This window comes from Anomaloglossus baeobatrachus, chromosome 4 (genome assembly GCF_048569485.1).
Source record: "Anomaloglossus baeobatrachus isolate aAnoBae1 chromosome 4, aAnoBae1.hap1, whole genome shotgun sequence".
Taxonomy (NCBI): domain Eukaryota; kingdom Metazoa; phylum Chordata; class Amphibia; order Anura; family Aromobatidae; genus Anomaloglossus; species Anomaloglossus baeobatrachus.
The window spans coordinates 283,478,054-283,495,242 of NC_134356.1; the positions used below are offsets into that span (position 1 = coordinate 283,478,054).

At 47.7% G+C, this 17,189-nt stretch overlaps 1 protein-coding gene across 2 annotated transcripts in view; it reads left to right on the forward strand.

The window, feature by feature from the left end:
- LGR5 (leucine rich repeat containing G protein-coupled receptor 5) overlaps positions 1-17,189 on the forward strand; it is a 273,312-nt gene that overhangs the window by 153,664 nt on the left and 102,459 nt on the right. For both annotated transcript variants that reach the window (XM_075344890.1, XM_075344891.1), the window contains exons 3-4: positions 3,928-3,999; positions 12,358-12,429. In XM_075344890.1, coding sequence (XP_075201005.1) covers positions 3,928-3,999; positions 12,358-12,429 — 144 coding nt within the window. The remainder of the gene's footprint in view (positions 1-3,927; positions 4,000-12,357; positions 12,430-17,189) is intronic.

Below are 17,189 nucleotides of genomic sequence, written 5' to 3' on the forward strand. Positions count from 1 at the left end.
TACAGCTTGCTGAGTTGGAGTGGAGCTCTCTGCCCTTTACTGATCCAGCCTCTAGCCCCTCCATCTGGCACATCAAGAGTCACTCTCATTTCATCAGTCCATAAAACCTTTGAAAAATCAGTCTTAAGATATTTCTTGGCCCAGTCTTGACGTTTTATCTTATGTTTCTTGTTCAAAGGTGGTGGTTTTTCAGCCTTCCTTACCTTGGCCATGTCCCTGAGTATGGCACACCTTGTGCTTTTTGATACTCCAGTAACGTTGCAGCTCTGAAATATGGCCAAACTGGTGGCAAATGGCATCTTGGCAGCTTCACGCCTGATTTTCCTCAATTCATAGGCAGTTATTTTGCGCCTTTTTTGCCCAACATGCTTCTTGCGACCCTACTGGCTATTTGCCATGAAGCACTTGATTGTTCGGTGATTGCGCTTCAAAAGATTGGCAATTTCAAGATTGCTGCATCCGTCTGCAAGACATCTCACAATTTTGGACTTTTCAGAGTCTGTCCAATCTTTCTTCTGACCCATTTTGCAAAAGGAAAGGAAGTTGCCTAATAATTAAGCACACCTTATATAGGGTGTTGATGTCATTACACCACACCCCTCCTCATTACAGAGATGCATATCACCTGATTTACTTAATTGGTAATTGGCTCTCAAGCCTATACAGCTTGGAGTAGGACAACATGTATAAAAATTATCATGTGATCAAAATACTCATTTGCCTAATAATTCTGCACACAGTGTAGTGACAACTGTCTTTTAATATCATAATCTAATGTTCCTATCATTATCAAAGGCAGTAAAGCACTTTTTGTAGAAAGCCAATTAATCTAGCAGTATGTATTTTAAACTGTGGAATAAAACTAGAGAATTCAAAGGAAATCCACAAATGCATATGCAGGGCATATAAACTCTATGCAGATGTTACCCTTGGTTAGTTTCGACACCAGAAACACCATGCCATCTAACCTGGTTTTCTTGTGAAAACAAATAAAGAGGAAAAGTGGAATTTCACTGTGACCACCATTCACATTACATTTGTCATTTTCCTACTGTAGTGCCAGGACACATACCACATGCTATAATGTTTGCAACTATAGAAGTGATTTTTGAATGGATACTTATGCAGTCTTGGCTGACTTTTATATACTTTATAATTGTAGCTTTCAAAACCATTAGCCAAGAAAGTATTTGAAGCATGACCAAAAGTTTTTCATTTCCATTGGTCAGAACTGATGTAGTATTATAAACATAAAGGGAACTTTTCCAAAAAACCTGTACTTACCAGCAGCCATAGTACTAATCCGTAAGTAAATACCGTTTTAAACATATTTCTGTCTAACTAGATGTAGGGAGAAAATGAAATTATAGTCTCATTCGCTTCCAGTCAAGTGAGCATTGAACAGTTGTGCTGTTCTACATAGTGAGTACACTGTAATCACCCTCCTCCCGGTACTTGCCTGACACCCTGCTCAGCAAACATGCTACGGAGCAAGATGCTCGTCATGGAGCAGGGGGAGTGGTTACAGCACACTCACTGAATCCAGGCACTACAGTAGGAAATTAACAAATGTAATGTGAATGTTGTTCACAGTGAATGCGCTCTAATCAACCCCTCCCGATACTTGCCTAACACCCTGCTCAGCAAACATGCTATGGAGCAGAATGCTCATCATGGAGCAGGAGGAGTGATTACAGCAAGCTCACTGAATCCAGGCACTACAGTAGGAAATTAACAAATGTAATGTGAATGGTGTTCACAGTGAATGCGCTCTAATCAATCCCTCCCGATACTTGCCTAACACCCTGCTCAGCAAACATGCTATGCAGCAGAATGCTCATCATGGAGCAGGGGGAGTGATTACAGCACGCTCACTGAATCCAGGCACTACAGTAGGAAATTAACAAATGTAATGTGAATGGTGTTCACAGTGAGTGCGCTCTAATCAGCCCCTCCCGATGCTTGACTGACACCCTGCTAAGCAAACATGCTACGGAGCAGGATGCTCGTCATGGAGCAGAGGGAGTGATTACAGCACGCTCACTGAATCCAGGCACTAGAAATTTCACTTTTCCTTTTCATTGGTTTTTCAAAATAAAACCAAGTCAGACAGTGTGTGGTGGTTCTGGTATTGACTCTGATTACTGGATGGAGTTTTTATGGCCTGGAAGTGTTTTTGTGGGTTTGCTTTGGGTTCTTTGACTCTTTAAAATACATTATGCTATGGAAATGGCTTCCATATGTTTGTCTGAGATAGTGAAATTAATTTGTGAGTGAGTATTAATAAAGACTTTCTGTACATTGCTGAGTAATATTTAAGTGATATAGAAACAACAGGGAACTAATGTCACACATCACCAAATGTTTATGCAGGATGTCAGTCAAGGAACAGGGGGGTCATTCCAGCGCACTCGCTATATAGTGAGACCTGACTGTGCACTTGACTGGAAGTGACTGGTTATGGGGGAATGTAACTTCAAACTGCACTGTGGCTGCAGATAAATCGGTTATCTATATGTAATGAATATTTCCACCATAGTGACTGAATGATCATGTCAGTTTGAACTCTGGACTCCCCACCACGAAAATGACCCACATTGCTAGTAAAGTGCATCAGTTCTTACTGTTTTAACACTTCACATACTGTAATAAATCCTAGCCTGGCACTCCTCATAAACTATGATTTTGCCCCATTCACGTAGCTGTTCTGGGTTTCAGCGCTCAAGACTTGACTGGATCGGGAGTCTTAGTGTACAGACTAAAAGTTAAATGACAATATATCCTTCGATCTGTGTCCTAAGGCTCTTAGGGGCCCTTTGCACACTACTACATCGCAAGCCGATGCTGTGATGCCAAGCGCGATAGTCCCCGCCCCCGTCGCAGCTGCAATATCTTGTGATAGCTGCCGTAGCGAACATTATCACTACGGCAGCTTCACATGCACTCAACTGCCCTGCGACGTCGCTCTGGCCGGCGACCCGCCTCCTTCCTAAGAGGTCGGGTCGTGTGGCGTCACAGCGGCGTCACATGGTAGGCGGCCAATAGAAGCGGAGGGGCGGAGATGAGCGGGACATAAACATCCCGCCCACCTCCTTCCTTCCGCATTGCAGACGGGACGCAGGTAGGAGATGTTCCTCGCTCCTGCGACTTCATACACAGCGATGTGTGCTGCCGCAGGAACGAGGAACAACATCGTACCGTCGCAGCAGCCAAAATAATGAAAATGACCGACACTACACCGATCATACGATACCGATGTTTTTGCGCATGGTAATCATAGTTAAAACGATTTACACACTACGATGTCCAGAGCGACGCCGGAAGTGCGTCACTTTCGATTTGACTCCACCGACATCGCACCTGCGATGTTGTAGTGTGCAAAGGGCCCCATAGTCCTAGTGGATGAATCTCTGATAGGTTAATATGACATAACCTCCTATGATGGGAAAATCTCTTCAAGTGTAATCTGATGGCAAGTGCTACTTATCTGATTACACCAGAAAAACTTTCTTTACAGACAGATTAATTATTTTAAGCACCATGCATTTTATATTGAGGGCGGCGTACATCATTTCTTCAATATTCAGCGTTGTGCAGCTTGGGCACGGTGCTGTGCCAGGTCATGGTGAGTGATGCCGACCTCTCTCTTGGCACACACAATGAAGACCTATACGAGGGCACATACGGGACTTACAAAACCGTAAACAAAAAACATTTACCTTTCATTTTTCTGCTTACTTAGAAGGATTACTCTTATTTATTTACTTAGTTTTGTCATATCAAGACAAGATGGTAAGACAGTTACGCCTGGCATGTCTGTTTATTGAATAGTTGTTACGCATTAAGATGAATCTTGTGCAAATGAGTTCCACATGATAAGAAATGGATTTACTCATGTTATTTTTTTTCTCCTCAAAATCTCTGCAGACGTCTTGCAGGAAATGACTTGACATCCATTCCCAAGGGAGCTTTTGCTGGACTCAGCAGTCTCAAAGTTCTGTAAGTAGATCAAGCACTTGTTATGTATATTTCCGATTACTGTTCCTAATTGCCCTGGGCCACTAATTATAGTCTTATTGACTAAATTGCTTGAGCGTTTAAACCAATAAACCAGAACACTTGCTACAGCACGTGAACTCTATACATAGTCCTATACATAAAATGGAGAAATTGATATCTTCTGACTTGTAAATTAACTGTAAAAAGAGAAAATACCGGAAAACAAAAAGATGACATGCATGTTAATACCAAAATCTTATGATGATGTCTAGCATCTGGCTAAAAACCAGCATGAGAAGGTTTACAAGGAGCCCAACCTGACAGTGGATTATACAGCACTTAGATGAGGCTTCCTCTGAGTAGTTACAAACTTCTTACCTCTCCTATGAAAATAAGTCATTGGACTACTTTTATAATTATAATTTATTATTATAGCTCTGTTTATTCCATGGCACTTTACATATGAAAAGGGGTACACATAATAGGGACAAGTACAATACTCATAATCAAAACAATGCACAGACTGGTGTAACGAGGTGCCAGGGGTGCCTCAGGGCTTGTAGTCGTGGCCCTTGCTATCAGGCTTACCCCTGGCTCCACCGTTACCTCTAGATCGGGAGATGACTTGGTGGGGCAGAGTGTGGTGGTGCAATCGTCGGTCGTCGTACAAACAGTCTTCAGGCAGGATGTGGTGAAAACAAAAGACATTTTTTATTGCACTCTCCTTCACAATCCGGCAGTTGTAGATGACACTTCTTGGAGCTGGGGGACAACCTGTCCTAACGTACCCTCCCGTGGGGATGTGCCCTGGTTAATCTGCTTCGCCGGGCTCCCACTTCGGCTACACACACACCGGACCCACACCGGTTGCTTCGCTCTCTGAGGTTCCGTTCACTCCCGTTCTCTCCGGCGCCCCCTATGGATTCAGCTCCCACACTCTGCCCCTTGATGTTCACTCTCTCATGTCCCGGATCCGACTGCCTCTCACACACACACACTTCTTCTCCCTCCCCCTGGTTTCTGCCGGCTCCTCCTTCCACTGTGGTGACAGCCGTCCCACCCGGCCACTAGGGGGTGCCCAAGCACAATGCACATAGAAATAAAACATTTTTATTAACAACATTTCCGGGCTAACTATGCTTCCTTTGTAGGGGGTCTGCTCACCCACTACATACCTCCCCTCTTAAAACCTGAGCCTCCCGGCAAGGCTCCCATCTAAAAATCACACATATATTTTTTTAAAACTAAGCAAAACATGTGCAATAAACTGCGAACCTGTCCACAGGAGGCTGCCCGGAAGAAGGGGCACCAGTCCAGCGCCCGGAGTTCCAACTGGAAGCTCACGGTCTTGGTAGTGCCCGGAGGCTTGGCAGCGCTCCCGGTCTTGGTTGTGCCCGGAGGCTTGACAGCGCTCCCGGTCTTTAGGTGGTAAACAACAGGAACACAAAAACTTCTCAATGACGCGGAGGAGCCCCTGGCTCAGTCCGGCAGCAGACTCTCTCCGGCTAAATCACTTGAACGTTGCTAACCTGTAACTTCAAACAACACCGGTCTTCAAATAAGCCGGTCAGGATGCTTTACTCCGGGTGCAAAACCCGCTTCCATTCGGCTCTCTGAGCCCTGACGTAGTCCGACAAAGACTGTCTGGGCTGTCGGCGCAGCCTCTGAAAGGGCTCATAGGCAACGGCGGGCTTCGGTGCCGTGGTCTCCTCAGTCTCCGACGGGGGTGATGGGGTCGCTACCCGAGGCGGCTGAGGTACATCCAGGACGATGACCGGATGGGTGTTGATGTTCTGGCTAATAGCCAGCACCGCCGGGGTTCCTTTCTCCGAGTCGGTGGTCGGTCCGGGCATCAGTTCTGGAGCTACTGCTAAGGTGTGTCTTGGCTGGGAGGATTCAGCCAGCACCGGTCTTGGCTGCGCCCGCCGCCGGCATTGGTGTTCCTCCCACTCCAATTCTTGCTGCCACTGCACAGCTTCTTGTGAGGTGGGCATTCGGGTTACACTAACTGCGAAGAGACCTCGGCATCCCACTTCTGGTATGAACCGGACCTTCTCCCCCGGATATAGCGTGTGTAGGCGCTGAGGTAAGCCTTCGACATCTAGATGCACTCGATTATAGAAATAATCATCGCCGGTTGTCTCCTTTCTGATGAGGCCGTAGCCCTCTTGCTGGTTGAACTTCACCACGATTCCCATGGTGAACTGTAGCTCCAACGCTTCACCCCGGGGGCCGGCCATCATCTCCCGGGCCACAGTCTCAGCGAGCAGTCTCTCCTGTACGGGGTCTGGTTCTGGGGACGGTGACTTTCTGTGAGGTAGGGGAGACGGCTGCACCGGGTCCCAGAAGAAGCCCCAGTTATCCCTGTCCAGCTTCCGGGTAGGTGAATCTTCCGGGTCTTGTGTGGGAGCAGGTGTCGACGGTCCCACCGCGACGGCCGGGGGTGTCTCCAGGTCTGGGTAGGGGATTCCCAGGGGCCGATTCCCCGACGGCAGCGGAGTGGTATATGTCGCCCGGACCTCTGTTGTGGTCCCTCCGGTCACAGCGTCCCACGTGGTGACCCAGGTTACTTTGGTCGGGCGCCCTTGTCCTCCTGGTACAGCCGGTATCTCGAACGGTAACCCTTCCGCAGCTGCAGCCGCAGACTGCTTGGGACGTCCTCGGCCCAGGTGGGTGAGTGCCATCGCGGTCTCCATCTCTTGTTGCTGCCTGGAGGTCTCCATCTCGTTAACACTCTGTAGCTCTGGCAATGGCGGCGAGGTCGGTGGAGAAGCTGGAGGAAGTGGAGGCGGGCCTACTTTTCGCCCTCTTGGGTATACTCCACCCCCAGTCTCACACATCATATTGACCCCTTCGCGGCGGTTCTTTTTTTTCTTTAAAACACCGCCCACTTCACATGTCTTTCTTCGTGCCCTGGGACCGGCACCTCCCCTCTTTGGGCGGAATACTCCGAACTTCTTTTTCGGCACCGGCCAGCCCCAGGCTCTTCTTTTGGCGCCGACTTTTCGCGCGCTTTCTGCATCTTCCCAGACGACGGCCATCTTGCCGCCATCTTGTGCCCGGTCCAACGCTGCAGGCACTGCTTCCTCTTCCCACCATGGGACTGGGAATCTTCTCCAATGATCCGGATCCTGTGCCCTAGGCACCACGTGATCTCCGGCTTCTTGGGTCCCAGGCATGGAATTCGTATACTGCCAACTACGCCACATGTAACGAGGTGCCAGGGGTGCCTCAGGGCTTGTAGTCGTGGCCCTTGCTATCAGGCTTACCCCTGGCTCCACCGTTACCTCAAGATCGGGAGATGACTTGGTGGGGCAGAGTGTGGTGGTGCAATCGTCGGTCGTCGTACAAACAGTCTTCAGGCAGGATGTGGTGAAAACAAAAGACATTTTTTATTGCACTCTCCTTCACAATCCGGCAGTTGTAGATGACACTTCTTGGAGCTGGGGGACAACCTGTCCTAACGTACCCTCCCGTGGGGATGTGCCCTGGTTAATCTGCTTCGCCGGGCTCCCACTTCGGCTACACACACACCGGACCCACACCGGTTGCTTCGCTCTCTGAGGTTCCGTTCACTCCCGTTCTCTCCGGCGCCCCCTATGGATTCAGCTCCCACACTCTGCCCCTTGATGTTCACTCTCTCATGTCCCGGATCCGACTGCCTCTCACACACACACACTTCTTCTCCCTCCCCCTGGTTTCTGCCGGCTCCTCCTTCCACTGTGGTGACAGCCGTCCCACCCGGCCACTAGGGGGTGCCCAAGCACAATGCACATAGAAATAAAACATTTTTATTAACAACATTTCCGGGCTAACTATGCTTCCTTTGTAGGGGGTCTGCTCACCCACTACACTGGTATAGGAGAGAGGACGTAAAAAGGCAGAAAGTGTATCCAGCTCACCTGTTATTAGAGTCCATACTCCCCTCCAAGGTGCACGAGTCCTGCCGGTCAGTCCATACCGGTGCGTGTAACAGAAGATTAGAAAAGGAAGGAATGGGCTCAGCACCAATACAATAAAATATAAAAAAAATATCTTTTATTGGTATCCAGTTAAAATAATGTCGGGGAACTCACTGTACAAAAATATGTATAGCAGGTGAAACTTTACGCGTTTCGGACGAGAAAATTATCTAAAATCAGAAGAGTCCTTAGTCATAAGTACTTATGACTAAGGACTCTTCTGATGTTAGATAATTTTCTCATCCGAAACGCTTAAAGTTTCACCTGCTATACATATTCTTGTACAGTGAGTTCCCCGACATTATTTTAACTGGATACCAATAAAAGATATTTTTTTATATTTTATTGAATTGGTGCTGAGCCCATTCCTTCCTTTTCTAATAGGAGAGAGGAGGCTGCCCACGAGGGGTTTTGGTTCTGGGTTCTGGATAACCCCGGAACTCACACAACTGATTGGTAGCTTTCTGTGTACACTGTGCATAGGCAGAAAGCTGTCAAGCAGTGGTGGGGATGGTGTTATACTATGTTAAAGAATATTGATGACTACATGGCAGCAGGTTTACAAGTCTTCTGCTGATAAAATTGTGATTTTCTCAAAAGTACAACAAGCAGCCCAGTAAGTGACACATCACTGCAATCAGGGTCTCTGTCTCTATATTATGGTGCTATCAGATGAGGTGACAAAAATCTGGTTACAGATACCATTGAATATATGACTTTGCAGTGGATTTCTGTTAGCAAATGGTGTGTATTGTTATTTAAAACCCCATCCTTTACCCTCAATCTTAGAGGCCAAACCAATCACACTGAGATCAGGACAGCTGTATATCCTGTATATATGTCAAACTTAGTCCGAATAGCCCTCCAAGACAATCTAGTGCATTTCTGCTCTATGTGTGATGAGGAATACTGCGGAACTCCTTTTATGCCTTTGTAGCGCCCCTGAACCCATCAGGGCATACAAGGTACTGCATCCAGTTAAAGATGCAGGGCCTATCCCCAGGGACCTGGAAGACCAGTGCCGGTAACAGCAAAACACATTGTAATCCCAGTTTTCCCCCATCCACACAGACTGGTGACAGACTAGACATGGACCCAATGGATAGCCACTCAGGGGTGGAGCCGATCCAGTCCACTAAACAACGACCAGGTGGGAGGGGACAAACAGACAGACAGTTAAGGCTGCTTTACACGCTTCAATTTCTCGTGCGATCGCATGTGTGATCGCACCCTGCCCCCATCGTTTGTGCGGCACGGGCAATTTCTTGCTCGTGTCGTACAAAGTCGTAAACCCCCATCACACGTACTTACCATCCAAACGACCTCGCTGTGGCCGGCGACATCCACTTCCTGAAGGGGGAGGGACGTTCTGCGTCACAGCGACATCACACAGCGGCTGGCCAATAGAAGCGGAGGGGCGGAGATGAGCAGGACGTAAACATCCCGCCCACCTCCTTCCTTCTGCATTGCCGGCGGCCGTAGGTAAGCTGCAGTTCATCGTTCCCGGGGTGTCACATGGAGCGATGTGTGCTGCCTCGGGAACGATGAACAACTGGAGCACAGAAGGACGTTCGATTTTTTGAAAATGAGCGACGTGTCAACGAGCAACGATAGGGTGAGTATTCTTGCTCGTTCACAGACGCTCATTTGTGTTACATGCTACGATATGTCAAACGAGGCCGGATGTGCGTCACTAACGATGTCACCCAGACGACATATCGCTTGATAAATCGTAGCGTGTAACTTGCCCTTAAAGGCTGCTTTACACGCTTCAATTTCTCGTGTGATCGCATGTGCAATCGCACCCGCCCCCATCATTTGTGCAGCACGGGCAATTTCTTGCCCGTGTTACGCAAAGTCGTAAATCCCCGTCACACGTACTTACCTTCCAAAAGACCTCACTGTGGGCGGTGAACATCCACTTCCTGAAGGGGGAGGGAAGTTCAGCGTCACAGCGACGTCACACAGCGGCCGGCCAATAGAAGCAGAGGGGCGGAGATGAGCAGGACATAACATCCCACCCACCTCCTTCCTTCCGCATTGCCGGCGGGATGCAGGTAAGCTGCAGTTCATCGTTCCCGGGGTGTCACACGGAGCAATGTGTGATGCCTCGGGAACAATGAACAACCGGCGAGCAGAAGGACGTTCAATTTTTAGGAAATGAGCGACGTGTCAACGAGCAACGATAAGGTGAGTATTTTTGCTCGATCACACACGCTCGTAGCTGTCACACGCTACGATATGTCAAACGATGCCGGATGTGCGTCACTATCGACGTGACCCTGACGACATATCGTTAGATATATTATAGCGTGTAACGTGCCCTTTAGAGTTAGGAAGTGGAAGTGAGAGGACACGGACATGACTGCTTTGACACGGGAGTGTAACGGAGACCTGAGGGCCCAGGCGTGTGGTTGCCAGAGGAGTACGGCGAAGTACTCCGGAACCATAGCACCGACGGGGCACAGAGCCCTAGGTCAGGCAAATGCTCCAAGCAGACCTGATAAAAATCTGCACAGTGAGGAAACCATCCAGGACCTCACTGACCTTAGAAGTCCAGGGGGATCAGCAGTAACGGGAGAACCAGGGACCGGAACGGAACACCAACCCTACAGGGTTCACACTGCCCGCCGTATGGACCAGAGACTGAGAGACAAACAGGAGGGGGCCCCAAGTCACTCTAAGCCATGGGTACCCACCAACTTGAGAAAGGTGCAGGGGAAAGAAGCCACCAGGTCACCAACCGGCACTGGGACTAAAGGCCGCTTTACACGCAACGACTTATCTGATGATATGTCGTCGGGGTCATGGAATTCGTGACACACATCCGGCCTCGTTAGCGACGTCATTGCGTGTGACACCTACGAGCGATCGCTAACGATCTTAAAAACGGCGAAAATCGTTGATTGTTGACACGTTGTTCCTTTCCTAAATATCGTTGCTCATTTTGAACGCTGGTTGTTCATCGTTCTTGAGGCAGCACACATCGCTACATGTGAAACCCCGGGAACGACAAACAACAGCGTTCCTTAGTCCTCCGGCTACGAGGTGGGAGTGACGTTAATGCAGCTGCTCTCCGCTTCTATTGGTGGCCCGCTATGTGACGTCTCTGTGACATCGCACGAACCTCCTCCTTAAAAAAGAGTTTGTTCGCCGGCCACAGCAACGTCGTTAGCAAGGTATGTGCTTGTGGCGTGTACCAGTTATATTGTTCGCCACGGGCAGCGATTTGCCCGTGATGCACACACGACAGGGGCGGGTGCGATCGCTAGTGACATCGCTAGCGATATCATGTCGTGTAAAGCAGCCTTTAAGGAACCAGAGGTGAATACCAGCCTTCCTCCGGGTACTAGTTACCATCTACAGTGAGTAAAGAGAACCATTTAAACAGCAACCCTTGTGTGGCCTACCCTTCTTTCCGCGCCTAACTCCATCACCTAACCCCCTGAGGCCCCGGCCCTACTTGCGGAGGGCCCAACACCCAGGCTGCTATCATATCAGCCCCAGCAGAACAACTGTGCAGCGGCGGTTCAATCACCATAACCGCAACCCGCAAGTGGCGTCACGACATAAACTTTATTGAACATTCCCTTTTATATAAACCCTTTTTAAAAGCGACACCAGGGTCATGGAACTGGGCAATGGCCACCCAGTGACACATCCCCGTTGTACACTGCCCGAGACCGAGTACCCTATAGCCCTGGGTGGCACACCTTCAATGTTTACAGTGAGCTCAAAAGTGTTCCTGTTAAATCTTTAAAATGTAATATAAAACAATAACATTTAATAGTTAAATACTATGAATCTAAAGTCCCTAGGTGATCAGAGGTCTTTGACAGTAGTAGTAAATTCCGAAGAATGGCTCCATTTAGTCAACACCAAATCTGAATATGTAGTTGACTTTGTGGTAGCTTCACCAGCTCTGGATCCTAATCTCAGACTGTCTAGCCGTTCAATAAATAAGTTCTACAATGACTTTAAGGCCCTGAACCCACTGCCATTTTACAGTGACTTATGCAGATTTGCAAATGAGAATGCCTTCCTTTGAAAATGCAGCTGAGTAAATATATGTCTGTACGTTGTGTTGTTATTACCATTGTGTAACTAGCAACTGCTATTGAACTCATTTTGTTTCTAAACAGGTGAATACCTGCCAGCGACGTACAGGAATCTGCTTGCTGATGCATCCTCCTGTAGTTTATCTTTAGGTCCCTGAATCCTTTGGAGAATACCCACACTGGTGTTTAAATAAAGAAGAATGAAACTGATTGCATTTTTCTATTTGTTTAGTGTGATACCCTTACAAGGTTTAGAAAATGAGAATAAACATAAGTGTTCCTTTTTTTGAATCAATGTCCCCAATGATTTCATATACTTCGTTCTGTCTTTTAATTAGGATGTTGCAGAACAATCAGTTAAAACAAGTTCCAAGTGATGCTTTCCATAACCTTCGCAACCTGCAGTCTCTGTAAGTACAATAACATGAAAATGACATCAGTAATGTAACTCTTAATTTAGTTATACCCTAAATGTCCAGTTTATGATTGTCCTAACTCCTGGGACACACATCTATTTCAAGAACAAGGTAATCGCCTCATACAAGTGATTGAACGTAAGGGTCCGTTTACATGGACCAACCAGCAACAGTAAATGACCCAATCTGTGAACATTTACAGATAGATCACAATAAATGATACACACTGAGCGATCTTTAGTAGACCGCTCAATGCGCATAAGCTGCCATTGTTCTTGGCAGTGCGAGTTGTGTTTATACAGGACCATGCACCGCCAAGAATGATGATCTTTTGCGCAGTGTGAAAAAATGCTCATTCATCAGTGATCGACAGCCTGTTTACACTGACAGATTAAGGTGAGCGAGTGTTCTTACTCTCTCAGTGTGAACGCAGCTTAAATGTCCTATAGATGTGGGTCCCACTGCTTGGACCTCTATCTCAGAATCAGGGCCTCATCTCTCCATATAAGTGAATGAACCTAAATGTCCAATAGATGTGGGTCCCATCTCAGGCGCAGGGCCCCGTCTCTCCATACAAGTGAATGAACCTAAATGTCCAATTGCAGTGGGCCCCACTGCTGTTTTCTCCATCTCAGGAACAAGGTCTTGTCTTTCTATACAAGTGAATGTCTTGTCTTTCTATACAAGTGAATGAATCTAAATGTCCAATAAATGTGTGTCCCACTGCTGAAACCTATATTTCAGGAGCAGGGTTTCATCTCTCCATATATGTGAATGAACCTAAATGTCCAGTAGCTGTTAGTCCTACTGCTGGGACCTCTAGCTCAGGAGCAAGGTCTTGTCTCTCCATACAAGTGAATAAGCATAAATGTCTAATACATGTTGGTCCTACTGCTGGGACCTCTATCTCAGGAGCAAGGTCTTATCTCTTCATACCAGTGAATGAATCTAATGTCCAATATGAACCTAAATGTCCAATAGATGTTAGTCCCACTGTTGGAACCTCTATCTCAGGAGTTGGCCCTCATGTCTCCATACATGTGAATAAACCTAAATGTCCAATAGATGTTAGTTCCATTCCTGGGACCTCTACCTCAGGAACAGGGCCTCAACTGTCCAGACAAGTGAATGAACCTAAATGTTCAACAGATGTAGGTCAAACTGCTGGGACCTTTATCTTAGGAGCAAGGTCTTGTCTCGCTATACAAGTGAATAAACCTAAATGTCCAATAGATGTGGGTTCCATTGTTGGGGTGTCTACCTCAGGAGCAAGGTCTTGTCTCTACATACAAGTGAATGAACCTAAATGTCCAATAGCTGTTGGACCTCTACCTCAGGAGCAAGGTCTTGTCTCTCCATACAAGTGAAAGAACTTAAATGTACAATGGATGTGGGTTCCACTGCTGGGACCTCTACCTCAGGAGCAGCATTTCTCTGTACATGTGAATGAACCTAAATGTCCAATAGCTGTGGGACCTCTACCTCAGGAGCAAGGTCTTGTCTCCCCAAACAAGTGATTGAACCTACATGTCCAATAGCTGTGGGTCCCACTGCTTTGACCTCTACCTCAGAAGCAAGGTCTTATCTCTCCATACTAGTGAATGAACCTAAAAGCCCCGTCACACTAAGCAACATCGCTAGCAACATCGCTGCTAATGAACAACTTTTGTGACGTTGCTAGCGATGTTGCTGTGTGTGACATCCAGCAACAACCCGGCCCCTGCTGTGAGGTCGTTGGTTGTTGCTGAATGTCCTGGGCCATTTTTTAGTTGTTGCTGTCCCGCTGTGAAGCACAGATCGCTGTGTGTGACAGCGAGACAGCAACAACTAAATGTGCAGGCAGCAGGAGCCGGCTTCTGCGGAGGCTGGTAACCACAGTAAACATCGGGTAACCAAGAAGCCCTGTCCTTGGTTACCCGATATTTACCTTTGTTACCAGCCTCTGCCGCTCTCACTGTCAGTGCCGGCTCCTGCTCTGTGCACATGTAGCTGCAGGACACATCGGGTTAATTAACCCGATGTGTGCTGTAGCTAGGAGAGCAGGGAGCCAGCGCTAAGCATTGTGCGCTGCTCCCTGCTCTGTGCACATTTAGCTGCAGCAGACATCGGGTAATTAACCTGTTGCTTAGTGTGACTCGACCTTTAGGCTAGGTTCACACACTGCGTTTTTTTGACGCTGCGTTTTTGTGCGTTTTTCGCGACAAAAACGCACCCGCGGCAAAAAAACGCGGCAAAAAACGCACGCGTTTTGCCGCAATTTGGTGCGTTTTTTTGCTGCGTTTTGCTGCGTTTTTGCTCACTGCGTCTTTATGCGTTTTTTATCAGTGAACAAAAAAAAAAGGTCTGATGTCATTTCCTTCTTCAATGTGTTCTTCATTCTCCACTAGTGTATGCAGAAGAGCAGACAGCTGCAGAACTACTAGGCTCACCATACTCCATCCAATAGTGTATGCAGGAGAGCAGACAGCAGCTGCAGAACTACAAGGCTCAGCATGCTCCATCCAGGACTGTATGCTTGAGGGAGAGTCAGGGGGAGCAGACCTACAAGGTTCAGCATCCTCCATCCAATAGTGTATGCAGGAGAGCAGACAGCAGCTGCAGAACTACAAGGCTCAGCATCCTCCATCCACTAGTGTATGCAGGAGAGCAGACAGCGGCTGTCGAACTACAAGGCTCAGCATCCTCCATCCAATAGTGTATGCAGGAGAGCAGACAGCAGCTGTCGAACTACAAGGCTCAGCATCCTCCTTCCAGGACTGTATGCAGGATTTCTTTGCCCCCCCCAAACAAAAAAAATGACGTGGGCTTCGCCATATTTTTGTATGCTAGCCGGGTACAGCAGGCAGGTACGGGCTGCCCCCAACCCCCAGCTGCCTATTTGTACCCGGCTGGGAACCAAAAATATAGGGAAGCCCTTTTTTTTTTAATTATTTCATGAATTTCATGAAATAATTTTTAAAAAAAAATGACGTGAGCTTCGCCCAATTTTTGAGTCCAGCCGGGTACAACAAGGCAGCTGGGGATTGGAATCCACAGTGCAGGGTGCCCATGCTTTCTGGGCACCCCCGCTGTGAATTGCAGTCCCGCAGCCACCCCAGAAAATGGCGCTTTCATAGAAGCGCCATCTTCTGGCGCTGTATCCAACTCTTCCAGCTTCCCTGATGCCGGGTGGCTCGCTGGGTAATAATGGGGTTAGGGCTAGCTGTATAGCTGGCCCTAAGCCCGAAATTCATGGTGTCACGCCAATATTAGACATGGCCACCATGAATTTCTAGTAAAGATAAAAAAAAACACAACACAGAAAAATATTTTTATTAGAAATAAAACACAACACAATTAGTGACTCCATCTTTATTGAAATAAAGAACCCCCCTCCGCATGAATCCTGGGTCAAGGATCCCGCGCCGTCCAATCCAGATCCAATATCATCTGATCGGTTTGCTGGAAGGCAAAGCGATCAGATGATGTGTCAGGTTCTAGGGGCTGAAGCACATCACACATCAGCTGATTATATAAAAGCCGTTTATACAATCAGCAGATGCATCGGTGCAAAAAAAAAAAAAAAAATACTCACTTATGTGCTGATTACCGGCAGCTCCTGGAGCGATGGGGCGGGAGTCTGATCCTGTCCGATCGCTGCAGCAGCTGCCGGTAATCAGGGATGAAGTCTCCTGACGCATCCGCTGATAGCTTAAACCGTCCGGGCGCCCGCGTCACCGCGATACTTACGATCACCTGATGCGTCAGGTGACTGCATCAGGTGATCCATCGCCAGGTCCTGCATCTATCGGAGATGTCCCGGCCGTCTGCACACTGCCGGAGCAGCGATACCGTGAGAGGAGATGGGAGCGGGCATGGCACCGGGAGGCTGCAGACAGGTGAGTATAACTTTTTTTTTTTTTTTCTACTGTTAACTTTTGATTTTGCAGCCGCTTCCACCTCTCGCCCGAACATGGCGCCGCACGGCAGCATACATGCACAGGACGGGAGGTGGACGCGGCGGTGACGGTACCGGGAGGATTCACGCTTCTGTGTGTAATGACAGAAGGAATCCTCTTCCTGTACACGTCACTTTACTACCCACCTCCTGCGTTTATAGCTGCGTTTTTGGTCTTAGAAACGCACCAAAACGCAGCTATTTGCGTTTCTCATTGTGTCTTTCAACATCCCATTGCACTCAATGGATGAAAAGCGCAGTAAAAAACGTGGGAATAATTGACATGCTGCGTTTTTGTGGCACCACAAAAACGCAGCTGAAAAAAAACGCTGTGTGCAGACAGCAAAAATGAAAACTCATAGACTTTGCTGGGGAAGCAAAGTCATGCAGTTTCTGAGCAAAAACGCACCCGAAAACTGCGCAAAAACGCCGCGAAAAATGCACTGTGTGAACTTACCCTAAATGTTCAATAGATGTGGTACTGCTAGAACCTCTATTTCAGGAGCAAGGTCTTGTCTCTCCGTCCATGTGATTGAACCTAAATGTCCAATCCACTGGATATGTCCTTAATGCTAGATAGATTTGATAGGTTGATGTACCATAAACAGTCATAATGAGGAGGGGGGCAGGGAGCCATTGGCCATAATCTACTTATACACATCACCTACTTGTTGCATCAGTTTCAATGGAGAGGTGACTGGATGCAGTTACAGGAAGAGCTCTGTTTCTATTGATCAGAATGATAAAAGTTGGAAAACCAAAATGGTTAAATTAGTGAACAAAGTTAGAAGGCCTCTTGTTCTCCTAGCAGATGGGG